The 22,250-nt window shown below is 46.7% G+C and overlaps 1 protein-coding gene across 2 annotated transcripts in view; it reads left to right on the top strand.

The window, feature by feature from the left end:
• Nucleotides 1-22,250, top strand: part of MICU1 (mitochondrial calcium uptake 1) — a 672,580-nt gene that overhangs the window by 190,121 nt on the left and 460,209 nt on the right. For both annotated transcript variants that reach the window (XM_086922279.1, XM_086922278.1), the window contains exon 4: nt 7,479-7,641. In XM_086922279.1, the coding sequence (XP_086778405.1) occupies nt 7,479-7,641 (163 nt within the window). The remainder of the gene's footprint in view (nt 1-7,478; nt 7,642-22,250) is intronic.

Here is a 22,250-nt window from a genome sequence, read left to right as displayed (position 1 = left end):
GAAGATAAAAGCCTAGGAAGGGGTACAAGGTGTCCTTGTGAGCAAGAGTCCTGTAGTTATGCCATATTTGTTTGAATGATGCTTTGATGGACACCTCGTTGATACTGTGTTCCTGCCCACTTGGGTATAGGCAGGTGGTCCAGAATCACAGACCGCTCCTGGCAACTTAAATTTTCTCATCAAAAATCCTACACCATAGGACCTTGTTGTGCATGCTTAAACCAGTAAAGTGAATCCCAACTCATTTGCAACCACTCTTCCAGATAGAAAATCCAAGAGGATTGAGGCTTTAGCAGAGCGTAGGTTTTCCTTCACCAGTCTAGCATTGCAGTCAGTAAATACGGGTTGTTTACTGTGCTGATAAACACGTCTTGTGGAACATGGCCGGGGAGAACTTGCCTATAGTCCCAGAAAACATTAGGGCCTCTTTGGGCCAGAAAATTTAAGGTGGATAAGTTAGAGCTAAATATGATATTCGTACAGGCCTCGATAACGTGGATTGCCTGGGGAGGACAATCAGTACTAGTGTTGTACATCAAGACACCTGGATTCGTTCCACAGTGATGTAGTGGCCTCCTTCATGGATATTTGGAAGAGAAGGTAGACTCTGCATTAAAGACATGTGACATGACCCATCACAACGTTAATTTGGAGGATATTGCCACTTCTAATTTGAATCTCTTCGGAAGTGGAATGATCTTACTAGCCCTCAACTTCTACTAAAACACAGAGAACCACTCGCAGCCGTAGTGTGTGGGAGCTGTGACTCTGTCTAACCTCCTGACCCTGGAATCATTTTGGTGCTACTGGAATTAACTTTTACCGACTCTGGGCAGAACGTCAGAAGGAACCTTGAGGGCGCGGGACTGCGAGGACCAGAACCCTCAGCGACCTGTCATCCGCTGCACCTGGGACCTCTTCCCGCCCCCACCTCTCGTGCAGTACTTTACGGCTCGCGGCCCCCGCCCGCTTCGCGGGAGCCGCTTGCAGCCGTAGTGTGTGGGAGCTGTGACTCTGTCTACCCTCCTGACCCTAGAATCATTTTGGTGCTACTGGAATTCACTTTTACCGACTCTGGGCAGAACGTCAGAAGGAACCTTGAGGGCGCGGGACTGCGAGGACCAAAACCCTCAGCGGCCTGTTATCCGCCGCACCTGGGACCTCTTCCCGCCCCCACTTCTTCCTATTTAGCAGGGCCCACATCCGCGATACGTGGGACGAGCGCGGGCGACGCCCGGGCCAAGGGCGGGCCCGTTCTAGCCCGTTACAGCCCGGTAGAGACCGGACCGGGCCACCCCTCTTGGTATTATTTTCTCTCTGTAGTGATTGTGATTGTGTGGGCTGTGTACCTATATTACTAGTCGTAGTATGGCGGGGCGAGAGACCAGAAGCAAAGCCCTGTCCTTGGCCTCTTATACTGTAGGGACTATGGATAATTTCATCATTAGAGCTAGTTCTCTTCTATCACATGAAATTACAACCATAGAGCGGAGACTATCACAGGGAATTGACAATGTCAAAAGATCGTCCCTTGGTCATATTGCAGATGCGATAACCCCCATTAGAGAGGTGCCTCCCTCTGTTCCTGGCTTGGTAGCTCTTATTCTGCTAAGTTTGGAGAGTAACTCTGGATCACCCATAGAATCTCCACTGTCCCCCCCCGGAGCTTTTATTAACACCCAACACTAGTGGTAACCCTCTAGCTGACACACAGATTAGTAATAATAATCGTCAACTCAGAGGGAATAGGGAGCGAGCTATCCCCAAAAGGAAACGCGGCGCATATAGAGTAGGGGGCAACAAGGCGAAGGTCGCTAAACATTCCAACTTTTTAGCTCACAAGACCGGGGCAAGCGACAAGGAACCTGTCCCCCCCTACAAATAATTCCAACTCCCCCCAGGCCCCTACACAACCTGTTTCACCTCCAATAAATTCAATACCCAGCGCCCCGCGGTTGGCTAGCGATAATGTAGCAAATCATAATCTGGGCACCCTGCTAAAGTCTTTGCTTAGTCCCTTGGAAGCAAGACTTGCCCAGATTGAAGCTAGATTGATGAAGATAGAACAAGCCACGGGGGCAACTGCGGACCATCTTAACACAGTAATAAACTTACAGAAAAAGTTGGATGGAAGTAAGGTGGTACCGCCTGTAGTTGCCCAGACCTCATCTCAACCTCAGGATATGGCTATCAGAAAAGAGCTCCCTATTCCCCTAGCTAATACTTCTGTGTAAGCTAATAAGACTAAACTGCCAGGGGGTCATCAAGTTTCGTTGGGCACCAGCTGGAACAAGAAAAAGGTGATTGATCTCCCCCCTGATGCAGCCCCTTTGGTGGTAGTCCTATCTGGTGTACGAGAGCTCGATGCATCCACTAATGAATCATTTGCATCACTAAAAATTAAAGTGGTTGGTTGGTTAAATAAACATAGACCACTTCCACCTAGGATTTCTAGTGAAATCCTGATGGTTCGAAGGGTGGCCTGGGTGGGTAATACAATCAAGCATACCAGTGACAACTGCGTCCTGGTAAACTTTAGGGACCCAAGAAATTTCTTTCATATCTGTAATTGGTTGCAGGGCGACATAGATACTCTAATGTGGGCCCTCCCATTAGCCGCTTTTTATCCTTCTGATCTTGTGCGGCCTATGGAGGGGTTAGAAGAGGCCTGGACTAGGGTAGAATCAAGAGGACAAAGCAAGGTGAATAGGGTAATGCCCCACAACTCTTATTCACACAGTCAACCCTTTTATTGTAATAGGTTCAGTTGTTTGGACCTGGTTGACTGACTGAAATATAATAGGGGTGTACCATCTTCCCCAAAGTCAACGGGGCCCCTATTAAGAATATGGCATATCCAGAGGTGATTATAAAAACATGTATGTCCGAGGTTTTGATCAATTCTACCACAAGTCTCACAGATATGAGGCAACGGTGCTCAATCCTGAGGTGCCCCTTGATTGTGAAGAAAGGACTAATGTCACTAGTAAAGTTCGAAGCTCTGCAAGAATTGTTGTAGAGAGAACGGCTCCCGAAGCACCCAATAGACGGATGGTTCCAAACATTAATGTGATCAAGATACTTTCATGGAACATAGCGGGCCTCCAAAAAAACTTGGAAAATCCAGAATGGAACGAATTTATTAATATGTATTACCTCTGTATGTTCCAGGAAACCTGGAGCATGACTCCCCTATATAAAAGCGGATATTCTACCCATTTTATCCCGGCAACCAGCGTAGGTAAAGGTCGCCCATCGGGAGGACTTCATGTATGTATACTGAGGACATATTACATATTACCGTTAAGTGTCCCCATACTGGAAGCTCCATGGAACTGTTTAATGTGTATGCTAGAGGTACCCCGGGAGGCCAAACTTCACCTACCATAGCACTACTCAAGGTGGCATTAGCGGGTATCCCCCCTTTCTCTAATGTTATTGTCGGGGGAGATTTTAACTGTGCATATGAACCCCTAAGTGAGGAAGATTACCTGGGATCTAGTGAAGAGGAATCTAGACAGTCTATCCCGCCCCTGACTTTGGCTCCAATCAGGAAATGGACACCTTGAGCGATCCAAATAAATGTGCTAACATTAGAATATAACCTACGCGCTTTGAATGGCAGGACTACTTCAGACCCAAATGGTGCGATGACTTACAATAGACTTAGTTGCCCATCCCGTATTGACTATATTTCACTTGTTATCCGATCTTGGGGCAGATTAGTAGATATGGAAGTTACAGTCGCAGGACAGTGACCACAACCCGCTCTGCATGAAAATAAGATGGGGGAGCGGCAGGGAAGTACCAAATGGTCCATTAATGCTTGCAAAAGAGGTAGTCCCATCTCATTGTAATCGTAGATTAAAATGGAATAGGGTGATGTGTCAAAAAGACAAATTGACTAGTATCAAAGAACTAGTCGAAGAAGAGACTACAGTACTTTTACCCCTTAATTCTGCCCAGGCCACCGAAGAAAGTATTAAACTCACGGGCTCTTACAAGAGTCTAATTGAGAAAATTGGTTTATTTTTTACTATTGGGGATACTAGAGGGTTCAGGAAGAATATCTCAACCACAACCGGTACACCATGGTATACGGCCAAATGCAGGAAAAGGAGAAAGGCTATATCGAATTCCATCAGGAGGAAGGATATAATGGCAGGTTAGGGTGGCCAGGAAGGAATATACTAATTGTATCAAAAAGGCAAAGAAGGATTGGGAGGAAGAGCATTGGCAACAACTTAAGATTGCTGCCTGCTCGAAGGACTCCACACTGTTCTGGAATTTGATAAATAAACTTGATAGGAGGGAAGTGGAGCCCCTCCCCAACCATATAACCGAGCAGCAATGGCATTCTCATTTTTCAAAATTGTATTGCGATGAGGCTGAGATAGGCCAATTTTTGGGGCCACAAAGGATTTTATCATAGAGAATAATATACCTGTAGAACGCTTTGCAACTCTGAAGTATATGATGCTATTAGGAGTATAACCCCCTCCAAAGCAGCAGGTCCGGATGGGTTACCGGGTGACCTACTCATATATGACCCTAAGCTGTGGTCTGACTTCATTGCCCTTCTAATGAACTTAATTCTTCATGGACATTCTGTCCCTGATTCATGGAAGGGTGCAGAAGTAATTACTATCTACAAGAAAGGTGATAGGGAGGACCCTGCCAAATACAGGCCGATGAATTTAATAGATGCCATTCAGAAAGTAGTTGGCAGGGTCATTATTAACAGAATAGGATCTTGGCTTGCAGAAGGGAACATACTGACTCATTTTCAGACGGGCTTTCGTCAAAATGTGGGTACAATGGACCAGGCCTTCAGGTTTTGCGCAATATACTGGAAATCTGTGACCATGAAGAAGGGGAATTTATATCTGACCTTTATAGACCTAAAGAGTGCTTTCGATCTGGTGCCCCGTGATAAACTTCGGAAGGTGTTGTTGGACATGGGGTTCCCTTTACCTCCTGGAGTTTATTGTTAAACTCCATCAGGACAACTATGCCAGAATCAGATGGGGGAGCCAGGGGCAGCTAACTGAGAAGGTACCTGTGAACAGAGGGGTGCGCCAGGGCTGTGTGATGGCCCAACACTCTTCTCCCTCTTTATTAATGGGGTGGTTGACCATCTGAGGGAGGAGTGTGCCGATGCCCCAGTCCTGGCAGGGGAGAAAACACCCACCCTTCTCTTCGCAGATGATACCCTCCTGATGTCAAAAACCCTCTTGGGACTCCAGAAATTATTGGACAGATTTAGTGTGTTTTGCGACGAACGTGGGCTTTCCATTAATACTACCAAAACAAAGCTGATGGTGTTGCCCCACTCAAAAATACAAAGAGAATCCATATTACTCTCAATGGGTCGCCGCTAGAGGTGGTGGAGGCATTCGACTACTTGGGAGTCAGGATCAACAACAAAATGAAATGGGACTCCCATGTTGCCAAAATGCTCCTAAACCTTAAAACAGTATCTGGTGTAATTCTGAGAAACCAGCGAATGTCCGTCAGCAGACCAGTAGCTCCGGCTCTTGCTGTTTATGAAGGAAAGGCATTAGCCTCTGCAGTTTATGGGTCTGAACTATGGGGCTGTGAGAATATAGTTGATCTGGTCAGAGCCGAGAATAAGTTTCTGAGGGACCTAGTTTCCCCTCCCCATCTCGACTCCATTAAAGCCCCTTTTTCTTGACATGGACAAACACTCGATTTCAGACATAGTTTGCCTCCGCCCCCTGCTGTTCTGGGTGCGCCTCAGAAGGACTCCAGAACTGGCAAATTACTCGTTGGAGATGGACGTACTGATTGTTCTGAATAGTGCCAACAAGATACAGTGGCTTAACAAATTGAGGCAGCTTGTCACAAAGCTGGGTCTGGTCGAATTTTGGATTTCCCAGTCCCCGCCTCCTAAGCAAGTTGTTATTGGGAGTGGGTGCAAGCCGAGGAACTAAAGAGCGTAAAGTGGGGAGCCCTAACTACCCAAATTTTGGAACATAAGCCTACTAGGAAGCTCGAACCATTTTTGGATTTTATCCAAATCCCTAAAGATAGATCACTTTTCCTGAAAATGAGGTATGGGACACTTCCTCTTAACAAATTCACTGAGGGTTGGAAAGGAACGAGGGTTTTACAGTCCACCTGCCCTAGCTGCACCTGTGCGACTGAATCTTTACCGCACTTTTTGTTCGCTTGTAAAGCTTACAAGAAGGCTATAGAAAGACGGTTAAAACCAGTATGTAGCGAGTTGGGAGTGAGTGACTATAGGGTCGCCCTACGCATCTTCTCATCAGACACAACATCTGTTTATTGTATGCGGGGTTGCTAAATATTTATCAAGTGCCTGGTTTACACGTACTATGTTGTTAAATTCAAACAAAGCCTAAATCTTGCCTCTGTATAAAGTCTATATGTATATTACTGCTGTCGTATTTTAATTCCTGCAACAGGTTTTTATATTTTATTGTCTTTTATATTTCTGAACTGGATACATTAGTTAATAGTGATTTTAGGTTTGAAATGAATGTATGCACTTTTATGATATAAATATATCTAATCAAGTATTTCAACCGAATGAAGTATGAACTTTACATCTTGTGAACATTTACTCTATACTTTTCTGTTTCCAATTTATAAATTAGATTGTTAATGTGTAACTGTGACGATTAGGATTGTTTTTAAACCTTTTGAAAAATATCTTTTTAAAAAAATGAAAAATGATAATCAAAAATCACGTTTTGATCATACGATGTTCCTGATCCTAATATTTTAACATGTATAGCTAGTCTCTAATGGAGTCAACAATCATGGATGTTTTCTTGAATCGCTTTATATTAAGGTAATTTAAACTAACTGGTATAGACAGGAACACTGGAATTATGCGATTCATCTGTCACAGATTTAAAAAAAAATCTTTGCATTTGCCAAATAATCCATTATCATAGTGCTACGTATTCTGCTGAGTTTAACTAAACACATTTTGTTTATAGTTTAAATGAATACAAATTTGCTAAAAACGCACCAACATTTGTTGCTGCACAGAAGAAGACCCTTCACATAGATTGACTAATCACCTTTCAGTTGCATATTAATATGTTTGATGTTCAACTGGTACTAATGATGTGAAACCTTTGCCAATAATAGTATTAACATGAGTAAAAATAAAATAATATCACAAAATGTGATGCATCATGCCGCATACCTTTCCTTTTCTTGCTGCAGAATGTAGTCCACTCTGCTGAATAATTTGATCCTCCTCTACACATAATTTCAGTGGCCCTGAGTATATGGTACTGTTAGAGAGTCATTCAGCTTAGTAAGCATGGCCACTGTTGGGTTGTCTAACAGGTTCATGCTTTCCTTCCCTATGCATTTCTTTCCAGATTTGAACTGCTTCCCCCCCCCCCCCCCCCCCCGTTTGTATAGTTGTGTGCTGGGCTGTTTTTTCCTGTTGTGATATCACGTTTTTTCCCCCATAGGTTATGGAATATGAAAACCGAATAAGAGCTTACTCAACTCCTGACAAAATTTTCCGCTACTTTGCTACTCTGAAAGTGATACATGAAACTGGGGAGTCGGAAGTGTTTATGACTCCTCAGGACTTTGTAAGGTCCATAACACCCAATGAGAAACAGCCTGAAAGTAAGTGAAGAAATGTCTCTTGATTTAACAATGCCATTCTTTTTTTTTTTTTATTTCACAAATTTTTATTGGTAGTTTTCAAAACAGAACAAAAATATACAAAAACATACATTAAGAAAGCATAGACGACCATGGTAAGCACAGGTGATTTGGTAGCGAAAACAATAAAACTATCTGTAAAGAGAGTGACAATCACATAAAATCCTAGTAAATTAAGCAAATTAAGTAAGTTAAGACTAAAACAAAAATACAGCAATAAGTGAAGGCAGCATAATAAGTCATTAACTTCATACATAGCATCTACACAGGATTGGTGGGCACTGGTATACAGATAACGACCCTCCCAGGGTAAGGTTACTAAGAGCAGACAAATAAGTTACCGTATAGACTTGGTAGTAGGTATATAAGGTCCTATGGATGCAAAGGACAGGAAGTGTGGCGAGGAATCACGGGGGCTTATGTAAATTTAAATAATTGTCGAGGGAGGTCCACATTTGTCTGTGAGGGGGGGCGGTGCCATGGGGTGTTTTGGAGTGAGATATTGTCAGCACCACTCAGGTTTGTGATCCAATTTAGCCAACATTTAAAGGAGGCTTTGCGGGTATCTTTCCAGGTATTCAGGATTATTTTCACGCCAGCAGTGAACATAAGGTCAAGTAAGGCCCTGTCATCCACCGATAACGGAACAGCTCTAGTAAAGCCCATCACTAAGGTAGAAAACTTTCTGGTAGGGGAGAAGGAGAAAACCTTTGCAATGAATGCAAATATTTTGTCCCAGAAGGCCGGAACACATACACAGCTTACTAATGGGTGTACAAGGTCGCCATCTTTCTCGTTACAGTTCCAGCATGTGGCGTTGTCTCTAATATTATGTGAAAAGAGACGCGCTGGTGTCCAGAAGGCTTTGTGGAGAAGCCAAAACTTCGTGTGGGAAAGTGTAGGGCTTATTTTGTGTCTCGTGGTTGATTCCCATGTTTTGGACCACTCCCCTTCTGAAATTGGTATCAATGAATATGCTTCCCAGAACTGCCGGAGCTCTTTGTTGAGATTGGAATGCTGTGCACAAAGTGTTTTATAAACTTCCACCTGAATATAGGTTTCCCATCATCCTGAGCCTTTTCTCAGCACAGTCTCTTAGCTCGTTCCAGTTCCCCAGGTGTGGTAGCATCTTTAAGGGGATCAAAGGTATCTTCTGCGCATGTGTGTTCTCTGTAGTGCTCTGTCCCATGTTTTTAAAATGACTTTTACCTGAATGGGTTAAGTGTTGCCAATGGAGGTCTACCAAACTCCTTAGTGCTTATGTGTTCCCAGCAAGATTCGCTCATCTAGATGCCCACTGCAATTGTGCAGCCAGATGTTGAGCTCTAAATCCAGGGCAGCATGTTTGCTCTCAATTACAGTATAAGGCCCAGTTAAGGTCTCAATAAACGATTCCCTTGCTCAACCCTTGGTAGCTGGCTGCGAGCAGGCAAGCTCTACTTAGGATGCAGGTGGGCAAAGCATTTAAAAACACCAGTACATTAAATAATTAAGACACAACACAATAAAAATCCAGCACAAATATATACAAATATGGTATATATTTTTTTAATTAAAATGACAACAATTAATTCTAAATACGGAACCGAAGTTATTAATTTTTCAAGATCAAAAATTCAATAGGGCGACCCAATATTCCCAAGGAACTGGGAATATTCAATAACAAAAAACAATATTCCTTAGGCGATTTATTTAAATTTTAGCTTCACAGTTAAAGGGTTGTCACTGAAGTGAACATGAATTTCAATTCATCAAGAGAAAATACAAATAGTGAATCATTTGCTTTTATTCCATCTTCTTCATTTTAAACCATAAGAATATTTTCGGGCTCACAGCAGTTGATCAGCTGGGGTCGCTATATAGCCTGCGCCCGGTCGTCTCCCTCCTCCCGCCCCCCCCCCCCCTCCCCCCACACACACAGACACCGCTACTCCCAATCAAGCCTGCAGAAGTTTCCACAAGGTCAACTGTACAAAGGTGATCCAAGTGTCCAGACCGGAGTCAGCCGTGGCTGATGCATAATAACCTTGAGGACAGCGCAATACTTGCACCTCCCAAGGTGGTCCGTCTCGATGCAAGCACCCGCTGCCCACAGCCTGTGACCACGCTGCGCATTCCAGTTTGGCCTCCTCAACAGCTGCACCTGTCACTGGCACAGATCCGTACTTCCCCTGCTGGGTGGCCATATTGCACGCATGCTCCTTTGGATCTCACTATCGCCAACATCTGGAAGAGTTGCCCCACAATTAGCCCACTTTGCTTGCCCGTTGGGGTGGACGGCAGTACACAACCCCTCAAGTCCTAGGACTTTTCTGCCAGGTGAGCACTCTGGTCTCTGTCTTCAGACTGCGGTTCCACCCTGAGCCATCCTATTGTCACTGGAGAGCGGTATGGGCAGCAAAGACCCGAAGCAGAGGATCCTCCCTTTGGAGAAGCTTGTGGAGACGACCCCGGAGAGCGGCGCGGACTTGGCGGAAGGCAGACAGGAATTGGAGCGACTTAATGATTCCGCAGGTCAGGCCGGTTCGCTGCTGCATGAAATGGGAGCGGAATTCAGGGCTCTTGATGGTAGGGTTGATGACTTGGACAAGAATCTTGCAGATCTAGGTGCTAAAATCCAGGTACATAAGCGTCTAGATGTAGCAGAAGCCCGTATATCTGATATCGAAGATGGCACAGTGCAATCCCTTCAAAGGCTTGAGTGAGTGAAGCGCATCCTGAAAGACGTGGCAATCAAAAATGAAGTTTTCGAGGCGCGTAGTATTTATTTTGGGTGTGCCGGAGTCCTGCGCCACTGGTCGCCTCAACGTCTTTGTGGGGAAACTGCTGGCTGACATCTTCAGGACAGACTCCTTCACTCCTGGCTTCATAGTGGAGTGAGCCCACCGCACACTGGGGCCCCACAGGCTGCCTACCAAGCCCCATCATTGCACAAGTCATGAACTTTAGGGACGAGACACTGCTCTGCGCCTCGCGCGTGAACGAGGCGATACCATATGGCAGGGTTCTAAGTTGTTACGTTATCCGGACTTCACCATCATGATCCAGGATGCCTGCCGCAAGTACAATGGAGTAAAGGCTGCACTCAGGAACCTTGGCCTTAAATACAGCATGCTGTATCCTGCACGGCTGCATGTGGAGGTCAATGGCAGCGCTCGCATATTTGAAAGCCCCAAGAAGGTGCAGGAATTATGCCGCACGCAGAAGCAAAATACACAGCGGCAGATGACGGCAGACCCTCCTCTCCACACAGCGGCACCGATGCTAGTATGAAACTTTTCTCTGGATCTGGATCTGGTTGTCAACCCTCCCTGCCCCCCCGCTTTTGCCTTTTCTTCCGTTCTGTGTGAACTTTAGGATGTTACACTTAATCACTTAATGCTCATATAGCTGGTTGGCTGACGTGGGGTTGCCACCCCTCGCTGGTGTACACCGTGGTTATGTTTTTGTGTTTGCTGATGTACCTATTTTGTTTTTTTTTTTGCATTTCCTAGTCAAGTCGATTGGTACTTTAGGTATATTTGTCAATTTTGGGTAGGCCTTACCTGTTGGGTTGTGAGGCTGGGTGGGGGGACGGGGGACAATCGCTTACTTATAGGTTTTGTCAGAGTCAGGGCTCCCACTACATTACGGCCAAATACATCCAGCTAGGTAACGTTGAAGGCCCCTCAGGCATCCGCCTGATGTCCTGGAACGTTCGGGCCTTAATGACATTCGCAAGAAGCGGCAGGCAATACACTATTTGCTACGACATAAGGCTGACATAGCCGTTTTGAAGGAAACACATTTGCCCACATCTGACTTCGCCCGGTTCGATTCCAGTTGGGGTGCGCATAGATATTTTTCCAATTTTAGCAACTACGCCAGAGGCACAGCCATTCTTATACATAAGCGGGTTCCTTTTAGCCTCCACAAGGTTGTAAACGATAGCGAGGGCAGATATATCACAGTAGTTGGGACATTGATGGGACACGGGGTGGCGCTAGTTTGCGTATATGGCCCAAACACTGACTCTCCAGACTTCTTTCACTCCTTGCTCACTCAGCTCATAAAACTGGGACCCACGGTTTTATTATTGGGTAGCACTTCCATCTCCGCTGATTCCAAAGCCCACTCGCGCCGTGCCCTCCAGTCCTTATGCAAGCAGTTCTCTCTGCTAGACATTTGGTGCAATCGCAATCCCCTCCCTCACTGAATTTACTCATTATGCTGGTTACCACAACACCTGGACCAGAATTGATTATTGGTTGCTCTCCCCAAGCGTCTCCAGTTGGTACCACTCTATTACGACTCTTCCGCGGACGTACTCCGATTATTCTCCTGTGTTGCTACTTCTTAAGGTCCCCCACCCGGAAGGGTTTGAAAGGCAATGGCTCTTCCCTAGCTGAGCCCTTTACGATGACCTGTTCCACCATTAAAATAGGTGAAGCCATTGAAGACTACTTTATCAACACCGGCTCAGTAGATTCCTGGGTAGTGTTATGGGAAGGGTTCCAGGCCTACATAAGAGGTATATGTATTACTAAGAATGCCGGAGTACTCCGCGACCTACGCACCACATTATCCCGCTGAGAGCGCGAGCTAGCAGAACTCGACAACACCCAGATAAAACGAATACCCCAGACACAGAAAAGCAGCGCGTGGCCCTTCTTACGGAATACAGGGACACAGCTGATCAGGAAATCCTGTTTATGGGCAAATACCACACTGCAAAACTGTACGGAGAGGGCGAGCGGCCAGGACGAGTACTTGCTCAGATGCTTGGACCCCCATGTAGTTAAGCCTACGTCACCGAATTGCGGACATCCACCGACTCACCTCTTTCGGACACCGCGGAAATTCGTGACAAATTTCTGTCTTCTTTCAAAACTTTGTATACTTCCAAAATAGGGCAGAACCATGCCGCCCAAGAAGCCTACCTGTCTGATATTGCGTTAGTATATCTCGAGAAGAACAATCAGGATTTCCTGGCGGAACCTATTTCCGAAAATGATGTACTCTGGGTTATTGACACGCTCCAATCGTCCTCTGCTCCCGGGTTGGATGGGTTCACGGGTGACTTCTACAGGGCATATAAAGATCTATTAGCACCACAACTTATCAAGGTATACGCAGAGGCTCTGGAGAGACAAATATTGCCTCCCACCCTGCACAAGGCGATCATCATTCTTATTCCCAAACCCGGCAAGACTTGCGGTTCTGTGGGTCATACAGGCCCCTGTTGCTATTAAATTTAGACTATAAAATCCTTGCTTAGCATTGCTGGGCGCCTGTCACAATTAATGGAATTTATCATCTCACCTGCACAATCTGGCTTTGTCCCCCACCGTTCCACATCATTCAACCTCAGAACTCTCTTGTCCGTATTACATAGAATAAATCCTGAAGTTCCAGCGGCTGCAGTTTTACTAGACGCAGAAAAGTCATTCAACTCTTTAGCGTGGCCCTTTTTCATGTCAGACATGCGCCTTATGGGAATGCCCATGGGGTTCATAGCAACCACGGCACTGCTTCATCGTCACCCACCGGCATGTCTCCGGTTAAATGGTACCCTCTCCCAGCCCTTCTCGCTATCTCGCGGCACACGCCAAGGCTGCCCGCTATTGCCACTATTATTTATCTTTGCTATGGACCCCATAATTAGACACTTCCAAGAAAAGCATTTACAGAGGGGACTGCAGTTTAACACGGGCCCCCTACTTGTCTCTCTTTATGTGGATGACTTCATCCTCTGTTAGGGAGCCACAGGTTAACCTAGAACCCCTCATACAAGAGTTATTCCACTTTGGGCAGCATTCTGGTCTGGGCATAAACTGGAACACGTCTGTGATTTTCCCCTTAACATCCAGCACAACGCCATGGGAGTGTGAATTCCAGCTGGAATGGTGCACTGATTCTGTTAAATATTTAGGCATACATCTGAAAGAAACAGGTTAGTGTTAGATTCCTTACCTTAGAATATCCCCAGGCGCTAGACTGGATTCGGAAAGTTTTAGTCAGCAGTACCCCTGCGCGTCGCTAGGTGTCGTCTGCGGCTCCGCGTCAGTCGTCAGCGTCGTGATCGCTGGGATGACGTCGTCGGAGTCCTTAGACACCGCCCTCACGCGCTGACGTCCGTTCTGCTTTTTTCCGCGCCAGCAAGCGCAGATCCGGGAAGAGCAGTACTCTTAGTCATTTTTTGACTAACTTTTTTGATATATTTTGATCACTTTTCGAGTCGACCCTCGACTCGCGGTGCCGATAGGGATGCCTGGTTTCAAACCTTGCGAGGACTGTCACTGCTTGAGGTCGGTGACCGACCCCCACCATCGGTGCCTTTACTGTCTCGGGCTGACCATGATGACAAGTCGTGCCCTGACTGCCGGGCCTTGACCTCGAAGGCTAGACGGGAGCGGTCCCGTAAACTGCTCGAGCTCCAGCAGTCGGCTCCACGCCGTTCGAGGTCCCGGTCGAGGAAGAAGTTGAGAGGGCCGGTCGCCTCTCGACGAGTCAACACCACTTGTCGGGCTCCAAGTCCTCAGGTAAGTCCTGGAGTTAGAAAAAGAAGTCGAAGAGGCGTCATCGCTCTTCTGACTCCCCCCGACGCTCGTGCGGGGGTTCGGGTGTCACTGCCCAAGCAGCTCCACTGGAGCTGCAAGCACCGCGTCAAGCTCCACACCCGACAGTCCCTGGGCTGCATGCGACGCCGGAGGAGGTTCGTGACTTCCTCGTGGCCATGAGGACTCACTTCCCTCCGTCGGACCCCGTCGAGGTGCCTTTGGGCCCCGTGGGTCTGTCTGGGAGCCCTAGCGGGCCGGCGGCTCCAGCCCTGGCGCCGTCGGGTGCCTCGGTCCCGGCGCCGTCGGGTGCTTCGGCCCCGACTTTGTGGGGTTCTTCGGTCCCGGCGCCATTGTCGACTCTGGTCCAGACACCGCAGGGCCCCATAGGATCCAGGCCTGGATCCGGGTCGTTGCCAGTCGAACTTACAACTCCTCAGTTGGCGCCGACCCCAAGGGTGTCGCTCCCAGTGCCGTCTTTGGACATTGTCGTCCCCAGTCTCTGCCCCGGTCCAGGTCCGGCGCCGTCTCCGGCGTCGATGGGTGGACATTTCACCTACGACCCGACTCCATAAATTTTTCCTGACTATCAGGAGATGGATGGCGAGGACGACTGGGAGAGTTCTGAGGACCCTCTGGCACGACAGTGCCAGTTGAGCCAGGACTGGGCAGACGAGCTAGGGGAGGCCAGTGGTCTGGACACTTCGCCCGACACTGGATTCGTCTCTCCTCCCTCCCTGGTTATGGAGGAGGGGGCTGCTTACAGCATGGTGTTGACTAGGGCGGCCAAGGCCTTGGCTCTAGAGCTCCCTGTCGCGGCCGTGAGGACTAACCTCCTCACTGAGGTGCTTAAACCGCAGGCAAGCTCCTCGGAGCCCCTACTGCTGTTTAATGGTTCCACAACATCCCCATCCCGCTTCCATATAGCTTTTTAAGATCCTCCGAACACACCTGATCCGGCACGCCTGGGGGCGGCAAACAACCCAGGATACGCTGAGACACTATGACTTTGCCCTACAAGAGGGGGGTTTGGGAGTCCCGGACTTCAGGTTGTACTATCTGGTTGCGCAGGCCAGTTTTGCCAACTCTTGGTACCATCCAGATACGCGTATTCTATATGGGAAACCTGAATCTGACTTGGTACTTCCGATTTCGCTATCAGCCCTTCTGCCCCAGGGTTTTCCTCATGACCCTAGGGATATCCAGACAGTATCTACCACGAGCTGGGCGTTGCGTAAACTTTCACGGATCACAGGACACGGCACCCTGTATTCCTCTGACATCCCTATAGCGCACAATCCATGTCTCCCCATCACGGAAGAGAATTTGGTTCTGCGGGTAATTAAATCCCACTCCATGGTAAAATTTGGCGATTTGTTTCCGGATTCGTATGTGTTTGATAATGCGAGCAGAGATCGGGTGACCAAACTTACCTTTATGGAACTGTTTATTTTTACTAGGGTACACAGGGCTCTACGTGCTAAAACATTGGAATACCTGCTTGAGCCACAGTCCTTCGGACCTTTATCTCTCGTCATTACTAACCTGGACAGGGCTCGATTGATATCTAAATTATATAAGGCCTGTATGACTTTAATCCCATGCCATGATACGAAGATCTGGGAGGCGTTCTTAGGACTTCCAGTACTGGACGACCAATGGGCGTTCTGCTGTGCACAAACTAAGGGAATCTCCCTCAACAGCAGGCAAAAATTGATACTTATGGAGGGCATACATGATCCCTGCTAAACTTAACGCAATTGATCCTTCCAGACTGCACAGTTCGAGAAAGTGCAACAGCCCTTACGCCGATTTCCCCCATTTGGCATGAACCTGCCCCAAGACAGTGGATTTTTGGGTGCTCATCTTCGAGACACTGTGTCGCACATGACACAGCTCGAAATAGCCCCCTCCCCGGAGGTTGCGCTTTTAGGGTACGCCCATAACATGCCCAAGAAAACACGGAAATGAATTGGTTTTGCACTGCTTGTGGCTAAACGCGAAATAGAGCTTTGATGGGGCAGCACATTATCTCCTATCAAGAGTGCATGGCTTGCTAGTCTTACTTTTGGCAACACCAATTGAAAATTATATGCCACATTACTTCCACCCAAGTCCCGTCCAAAAGATATCTGGAGCCCGTTCAAGTCATATTTACAGAGTTCAGACCTCAGTGCCCTCACTCAAACCTCTGCTTACATAGTCCCGACTGGCATGGGATGAACAGATTGAATGGGTGTTAGTATTCACAAGACAATATGTATATAGGAGCGTGGGACAGGTTTTGGGTTGATGTGCCAAAGTGACAATTTAACTTGTGATGGTCAGACATTGCAATATTATGACTTCCCTTTTATTTCTGTGTGCCATGGTTTATGATAGCACCTTGTGCATGGAACTGTTCATATAGCTATTAACAGGAACTGTCAAGATACCATTTATTGTATATGATTGAATAGTGATAAATAAAGGTAAAAAAAAATAACAAAAAAAATATTACTAAGCAGCGCTCGAATGGCTGTGGTGTTTAGAGTTAAGCCTTCCTGCATGCTACGTAGGGCACCAACATGCAGGAAGAAGTTGTCCTAAGATGCTTTTTGGTATTGATGTCAGTGGTGGGAGAGATGCTGAACGTTGGTGAGGGTAGGAAAGTATCAGAAAAATTAGGAAACAAACATGGTAACGTACAACAGAACAATCTCTTTTCATAGGTGTTATAGCCAGGAGGCAAGAATTCTTGAAATTCATGCAGCTTTTAAGGTCTCGCTGAAGCAATGCGTAAATATTGTTTTCGGCGAAATTATAGTAAGCTGCTTTCAAAAGTCTACCCACTGCTGATCGCATACAGTTCATGTGAACCAGGCGCGTGCACAGGAATTCGCTCCCCCTACCCCTCCCACAAAGCAAGACATGAGAGGAGAACATCAAAGCGACCGTGGCCGCTTTGATTCCATTTGCCACCAGCCACTTCACGCGCTCCGCTGGTCATAAACAGGACCATCTGCTTGTGAATCGGAATGCTGGCATGGTTGCCCAGCCCCCCTCTCAGCGCTGCCTTTCCTCTGCTCAGCTTCAACCGGTTCCCGTGCACTGATCCCCATCGTTCGCTCATTCCCCTTTTCACTCCCTAGGCAGCACAACCATCACTCAGTCACATCTGCACAATGACTGGGACCCTTCCTCAGCATCCCCACCGTGCCCCAGGTGTCTTTTTTCCATACAAACTCCACCCACTGTTTCGCTGCACTCTGTACCCTTTTTTTACACTGCTCCACCTCAATATTCATACACCCTACTTATTTTAAATTACAGTGTCTCAATTATAGGCAAATATTTTCACATCTTTTGTTTCCCCACATTCATGGAGACCTGTTTCTGTTTCTAAAATATCCGTTACCAGTTTTGTAGGCCTGTTTAATGAATTCTGTGTAAAAGGTATTCGGTTTCCAGCTTGTATGTATACTGCTAAGAGCATGGATCAGTAGGATGTTTACAGTGCTCCTTAATTTTCAGTTCTACAAAAGTCAAGTATAAACCATTCTCGTCCTCCACAAACGAGTGTATAGTTAGAGTATAGTGATAGGTGCAATGTATATGTATTTGTGCAAGGTTTCGGTTTCCTTGTGTTTACCTTTAAGAAATTCAGAAGCACCTTTCAGAGCATACATAGTTGCTCACCCTCACACACCCTCTCACCCTCACACACACCCTCACCCTCACACCCCATCACCCTCACACCCCCTCACCCGCCCTCACTCGCCCTCACTCGCCCTCTCACCCTCACTCGCCCTCTCACCCTCACTCGCCCTCTCACCCTCACACACCCTCACCCCCGTCACCCTCACCCCCGTCACCCTCACCCCGTCACCCTCACCCCGTCACCCTCACCCCGTCACCCTCACCCCGTCACCCTCACCCCGTCACCCTCACACCCACTCACCCTCTCTCACCCTCAATCACCCTCTCACCCTCAGACCTCTACACCCCCTCACCCCCCTCACCCTCACACACCCCCTCACCCCCCTCACACACCCCCCTCACCCCTCTCACACACCCCCTCACACACCCTCACTCACCCTCACTCACCCTCTCTCACCCTCACACCCCCTCACCCTCACACCCCCTCACCCTCACACCCCCTCACTCCCTCTCACCCACCTTCACTCACCCTCATTCACCCTCACTCCCTCTCACCCACCTTCATTCACCCTCATTCCCTCTCACCCACCTTCATTCACCCTCACCCCTCACCCCCTCACCCCCTCACCCTCACTCACCCTCACTCACCCTCCCTCACTCTCCCTCACTCCCCCCTCACCCTCACACCCCCTCACCCTCACACACCCTCACCCTCACACCCCTCACCCTCACACCCCCTCACCCTCACACTACCTCACAGCCTCACACCCACTCCCTCACACGCCCTCTCCCCCACCCTCTCACCCTCACGCACCCTCACCCTCACACCCTCCTTAACCCTCACACCCCCTCATCCTCAGACTCTCATCCTATCTCTATCTATCTATCTATCTATCTATCTCTATCTATCTATCTATCTATCTATCTATCTATCACCCTCTATCTATCTATCGCCCTCAGCTATCTATCGCCTCACTCTGTCTATCTATCGCCCTCACTCTATCTTTCTATCGCCCTCACTCTATCTTTCTATCGCCCTCACTCTATCTTTCTATCTATCGCCCTCACTCTATCTTTCTATCTATCACCCTCACTCTATCTTTCCATCACCCTCACTCTATCTTTCCATCACCCTCACTCTATCTTTCCATCACCCTCACTCTATCTTTCCATCACCCTCACTCTATCTTTCTATCGCCCTCACTCTATCTTTCTATCGCCCTCACTCTATCTTTCTATCTATCGCCCTCACTCTGTCGCCCTCACTCTGTCTATCTATCGCCCTCACTCTGTCTATCTATCGTCCTCACTCTATTTATCTATCGCCCTCACTCTATTTATCGATCTATCGCCCTCACTCTATTTATCGATCTATCGCCCTCACTCTATTTATCGATCTATCGCCCTCACTCTATTTATCGATCTATCGCCCTCACTCTATTTATCGATCTATCGCCCTCACTCTATTTATCTATCGCCCTCACTCTATTTATCTATCGCCCTCACTCACTCTATCTATCGCCCTCACTCTATCTATCGCACCACCACAGCATCACTCAGGGGCACCACAACATCACTATGCACTACCACAGCATCACTGAACGCCACAGCATCACTCTTCGCCACCACATCATCACTCTGCGCCACCACAGCATCAATCTGTGCACCCATTCAACATCAATTGGTTCAAATATGTTCTCTCAATGTTTCAAGCTTTATTACAAATGTCACAAAAAGATGTTAATATTTCACTTCTGTTCTTGGATTTTCGTCACAATAAAATACATTGAACATAATCTTCACAAAAGTTATTTACAAAAGTTTAAGCTATTGCCATTATAAATTACAATAACTTTTATTTAAGTATTGATTATTTAAAAAAAATAAAAGCCATTTTGTAATATCAATACATCTAAGTCCCGTAAATACAAAACATGTTGCATTACAAATGCTATAGGTGTCACATTTGCAAAAGGTAAAAGTATTGGCATTGTAAATGACAAAGCTATTAATTTCGCTATTTTCAAAACCAGCACATGAATAAAAAATGTGTCATTTACAAGACCAATAGCTCAAACTTTCCTAATGCGAGACCTATTGTTTTTCTTAGTTCTCTCTTTTATGGTAAAGTTACAGTTGTGAACACTGACCTTTAACTTTTGGGACGATTGTTGAAACACGAACTTGTATATGTCGGCCTAGATGGAAATATGTGAAACAAGGGGAACCCACATGTTTCTCAAATCACAGGACTGCTGTTTATCGATTACCCCAAGGCTGACTAAGTTATGGGACACTCAGTCCGGTAGACATTAAGTAAAGCTGCTGTAACACTGGCGGCTGCGTCCGCCTAAAGGAAATTGTATGTGTAATGTGCCCTGCATATGTTATTTCTGTGAAATTAAATAAAAGAATTACATGAGAAAAAATACTTATATATGTACTTTTTCGTACATAAGCTTAAAGCTTGGTTTGGAATTTTATATATGTGTACTTCACCTTGATTTTATTTGCACTGCAGTATTTTCCACCTTTGAATGTGCTCATTTATCACTTACCATCGAAATGTCAGCCTGGTCTTTAAGTTGAGAGATGAAATATCCGTCTCTTTGGTTAAGCAGCCTTTTACCTCACCTTTAAAGAACCGTTCACTGACAGCACAGCTGTCAGGGCTTGTTTTATGGTTTGCGGTATCCGCATCCCTACACACATTCTTTGCGTGTATGATTGTGTCATGCTGTTCTCAGGAGGGGCCTTCTGTTTTCCCACTGAGCACCAAATGAATTTTGATCACAGTTGTTTTATGTGATCTCTCTTTGTCTGGAGTTGAAATAACCCTCTGCTGGAAGGTGGCGGTTGAGTTGACCCGAGCTTTGCAGCGGCAATAGCTCACTGGTTTTCATCTGAAATAATGAGGATTGATTTGTTCTTGACAGCCTTCCGAAGACGGCAGTTATTGCTGCCTCTTTGTGGCAGCCCGGGTGCTAAGAACTCACATTATATTGTTATGGAGGGGATTTCCTTCTGTAAGGATTCTGTTCAGTCTCCTGAGAGCTGTCAACTAGGTGTGTTCACACTCCGAGATGTTAGCGACCCTGAACAGTACATCCTATGTTTCTTTACGTTTCTTTAATTAAATAGATAGTGTGCTAAAGGCTACTGTGTCGCAAATAGTAAACAGCTGCTGGGTATACGTTTTTCCTCTTAAATGTAACTATTAGTTTTTCTTGGTTCCATGCTTTCGGTTCCTCAGTCCTAAGTGGGACAAAGTGGGAATTCGTTTATGGACCTAATAAATGTTTCATATATATTCAATATAGATTTCAATTCACAGCACATTATTTTGTGATCGATATTTTTACCTACAGATTCCTCACCAGTGTCAAGAAGCACTCACCATGGCGTGCTGACGTTAGTTCACTATTTTCCAAGCGTGCAATGCAGATGCGGAGCTCACTCTTTGACAGTTCGGTCAGGAATTCGTCACACCAACCTCTCTCATAGGTGCATTGCGATCACGTCTCCACCCAAAACTTCAGACTTCAAACATTTCATTAAATTTGATGGTCAGTTGTCTGTTTCTGACCTCATGACCTCAAGCTTTGGTGTCTAGGCTTAGGCCATGGCTCCAGAGCCTGAGAGTCTAATCAGAGCTTGTATCCTAAACCAGCCAAGGAGCTGGGAGCAAAGCTATTCATGGCAAAGCGAGGGAAGATCATGTGGGAAACAACTACCTCTGCTCCTTTTAAGGGCACATGGGTCCCTGACTTCAATATCAAAGGAGAAGAGACATAAGCGCAATAAGAGTAGACACAACGTCGGAAAGTTAAACCTCCACCGCACCCCCTAACCCCCCTCACACACTTTGCCCCTGGATGCCCTCCTATCTCAGCAGAATCACGATCAGAGCTCAAATTGTGGGATCATTTCTCCACGCCCTAACCCGGTGGCTGCTGCTGAACAGCAGCCCGTTCAGAGTCCACCTCAGAACCATCCTGCACAGTGTTCTCTTCTCCAGATGTGAATTTGGCGTTCTTCCTAATCACCAGGTTTGAGGTGTTTTTGAATAGTTGTGATCCCCTCGGAGCACCTTTGAGACCCATTGGACCTTTGGAGGCACCCTATAGCCTCCTGCTTGTAGGACTTCCCTCAGCACATTCACCCCCTTTTAGGCCTCAGGTCTCACCCACACCTTCAGTCCTGACACCGCAGTGGCTCCACAAGTGCCCTTTCTTCCCCTAGCTCCTGTACCTCTTTCTCTGACACTCATATATCTTAGCACCATTGGTGCTTCTAGTAGCGCTGATTATTAAGTCTGGTGACGAAGTTCTTCACCGGTCTAGGATTGAGGCCCAACATTTCCTTGAACAACAGACCAACTCTGACACTCGGCAT

This window comes from Lissotriton vulgaris, chromosome 5 (genome assembly GCF_964263255.1).
Source record: "Lissotriton vulgaris chromosome 5, aLisVul1.2, whole genome shotgun sequence".
Classification (NCBI taxonomy): domain Eukaryota; kingdom Metazoa; phylum Chordata; class Amphibia; order Caudata; family Salamandridae; genus Lissotriton; species Lissotriton vulgaris.
Note: the sequence above shows the minus strand (reverse complement) of the source record. Positions and strands in the feature narration are given on the sequence as shown.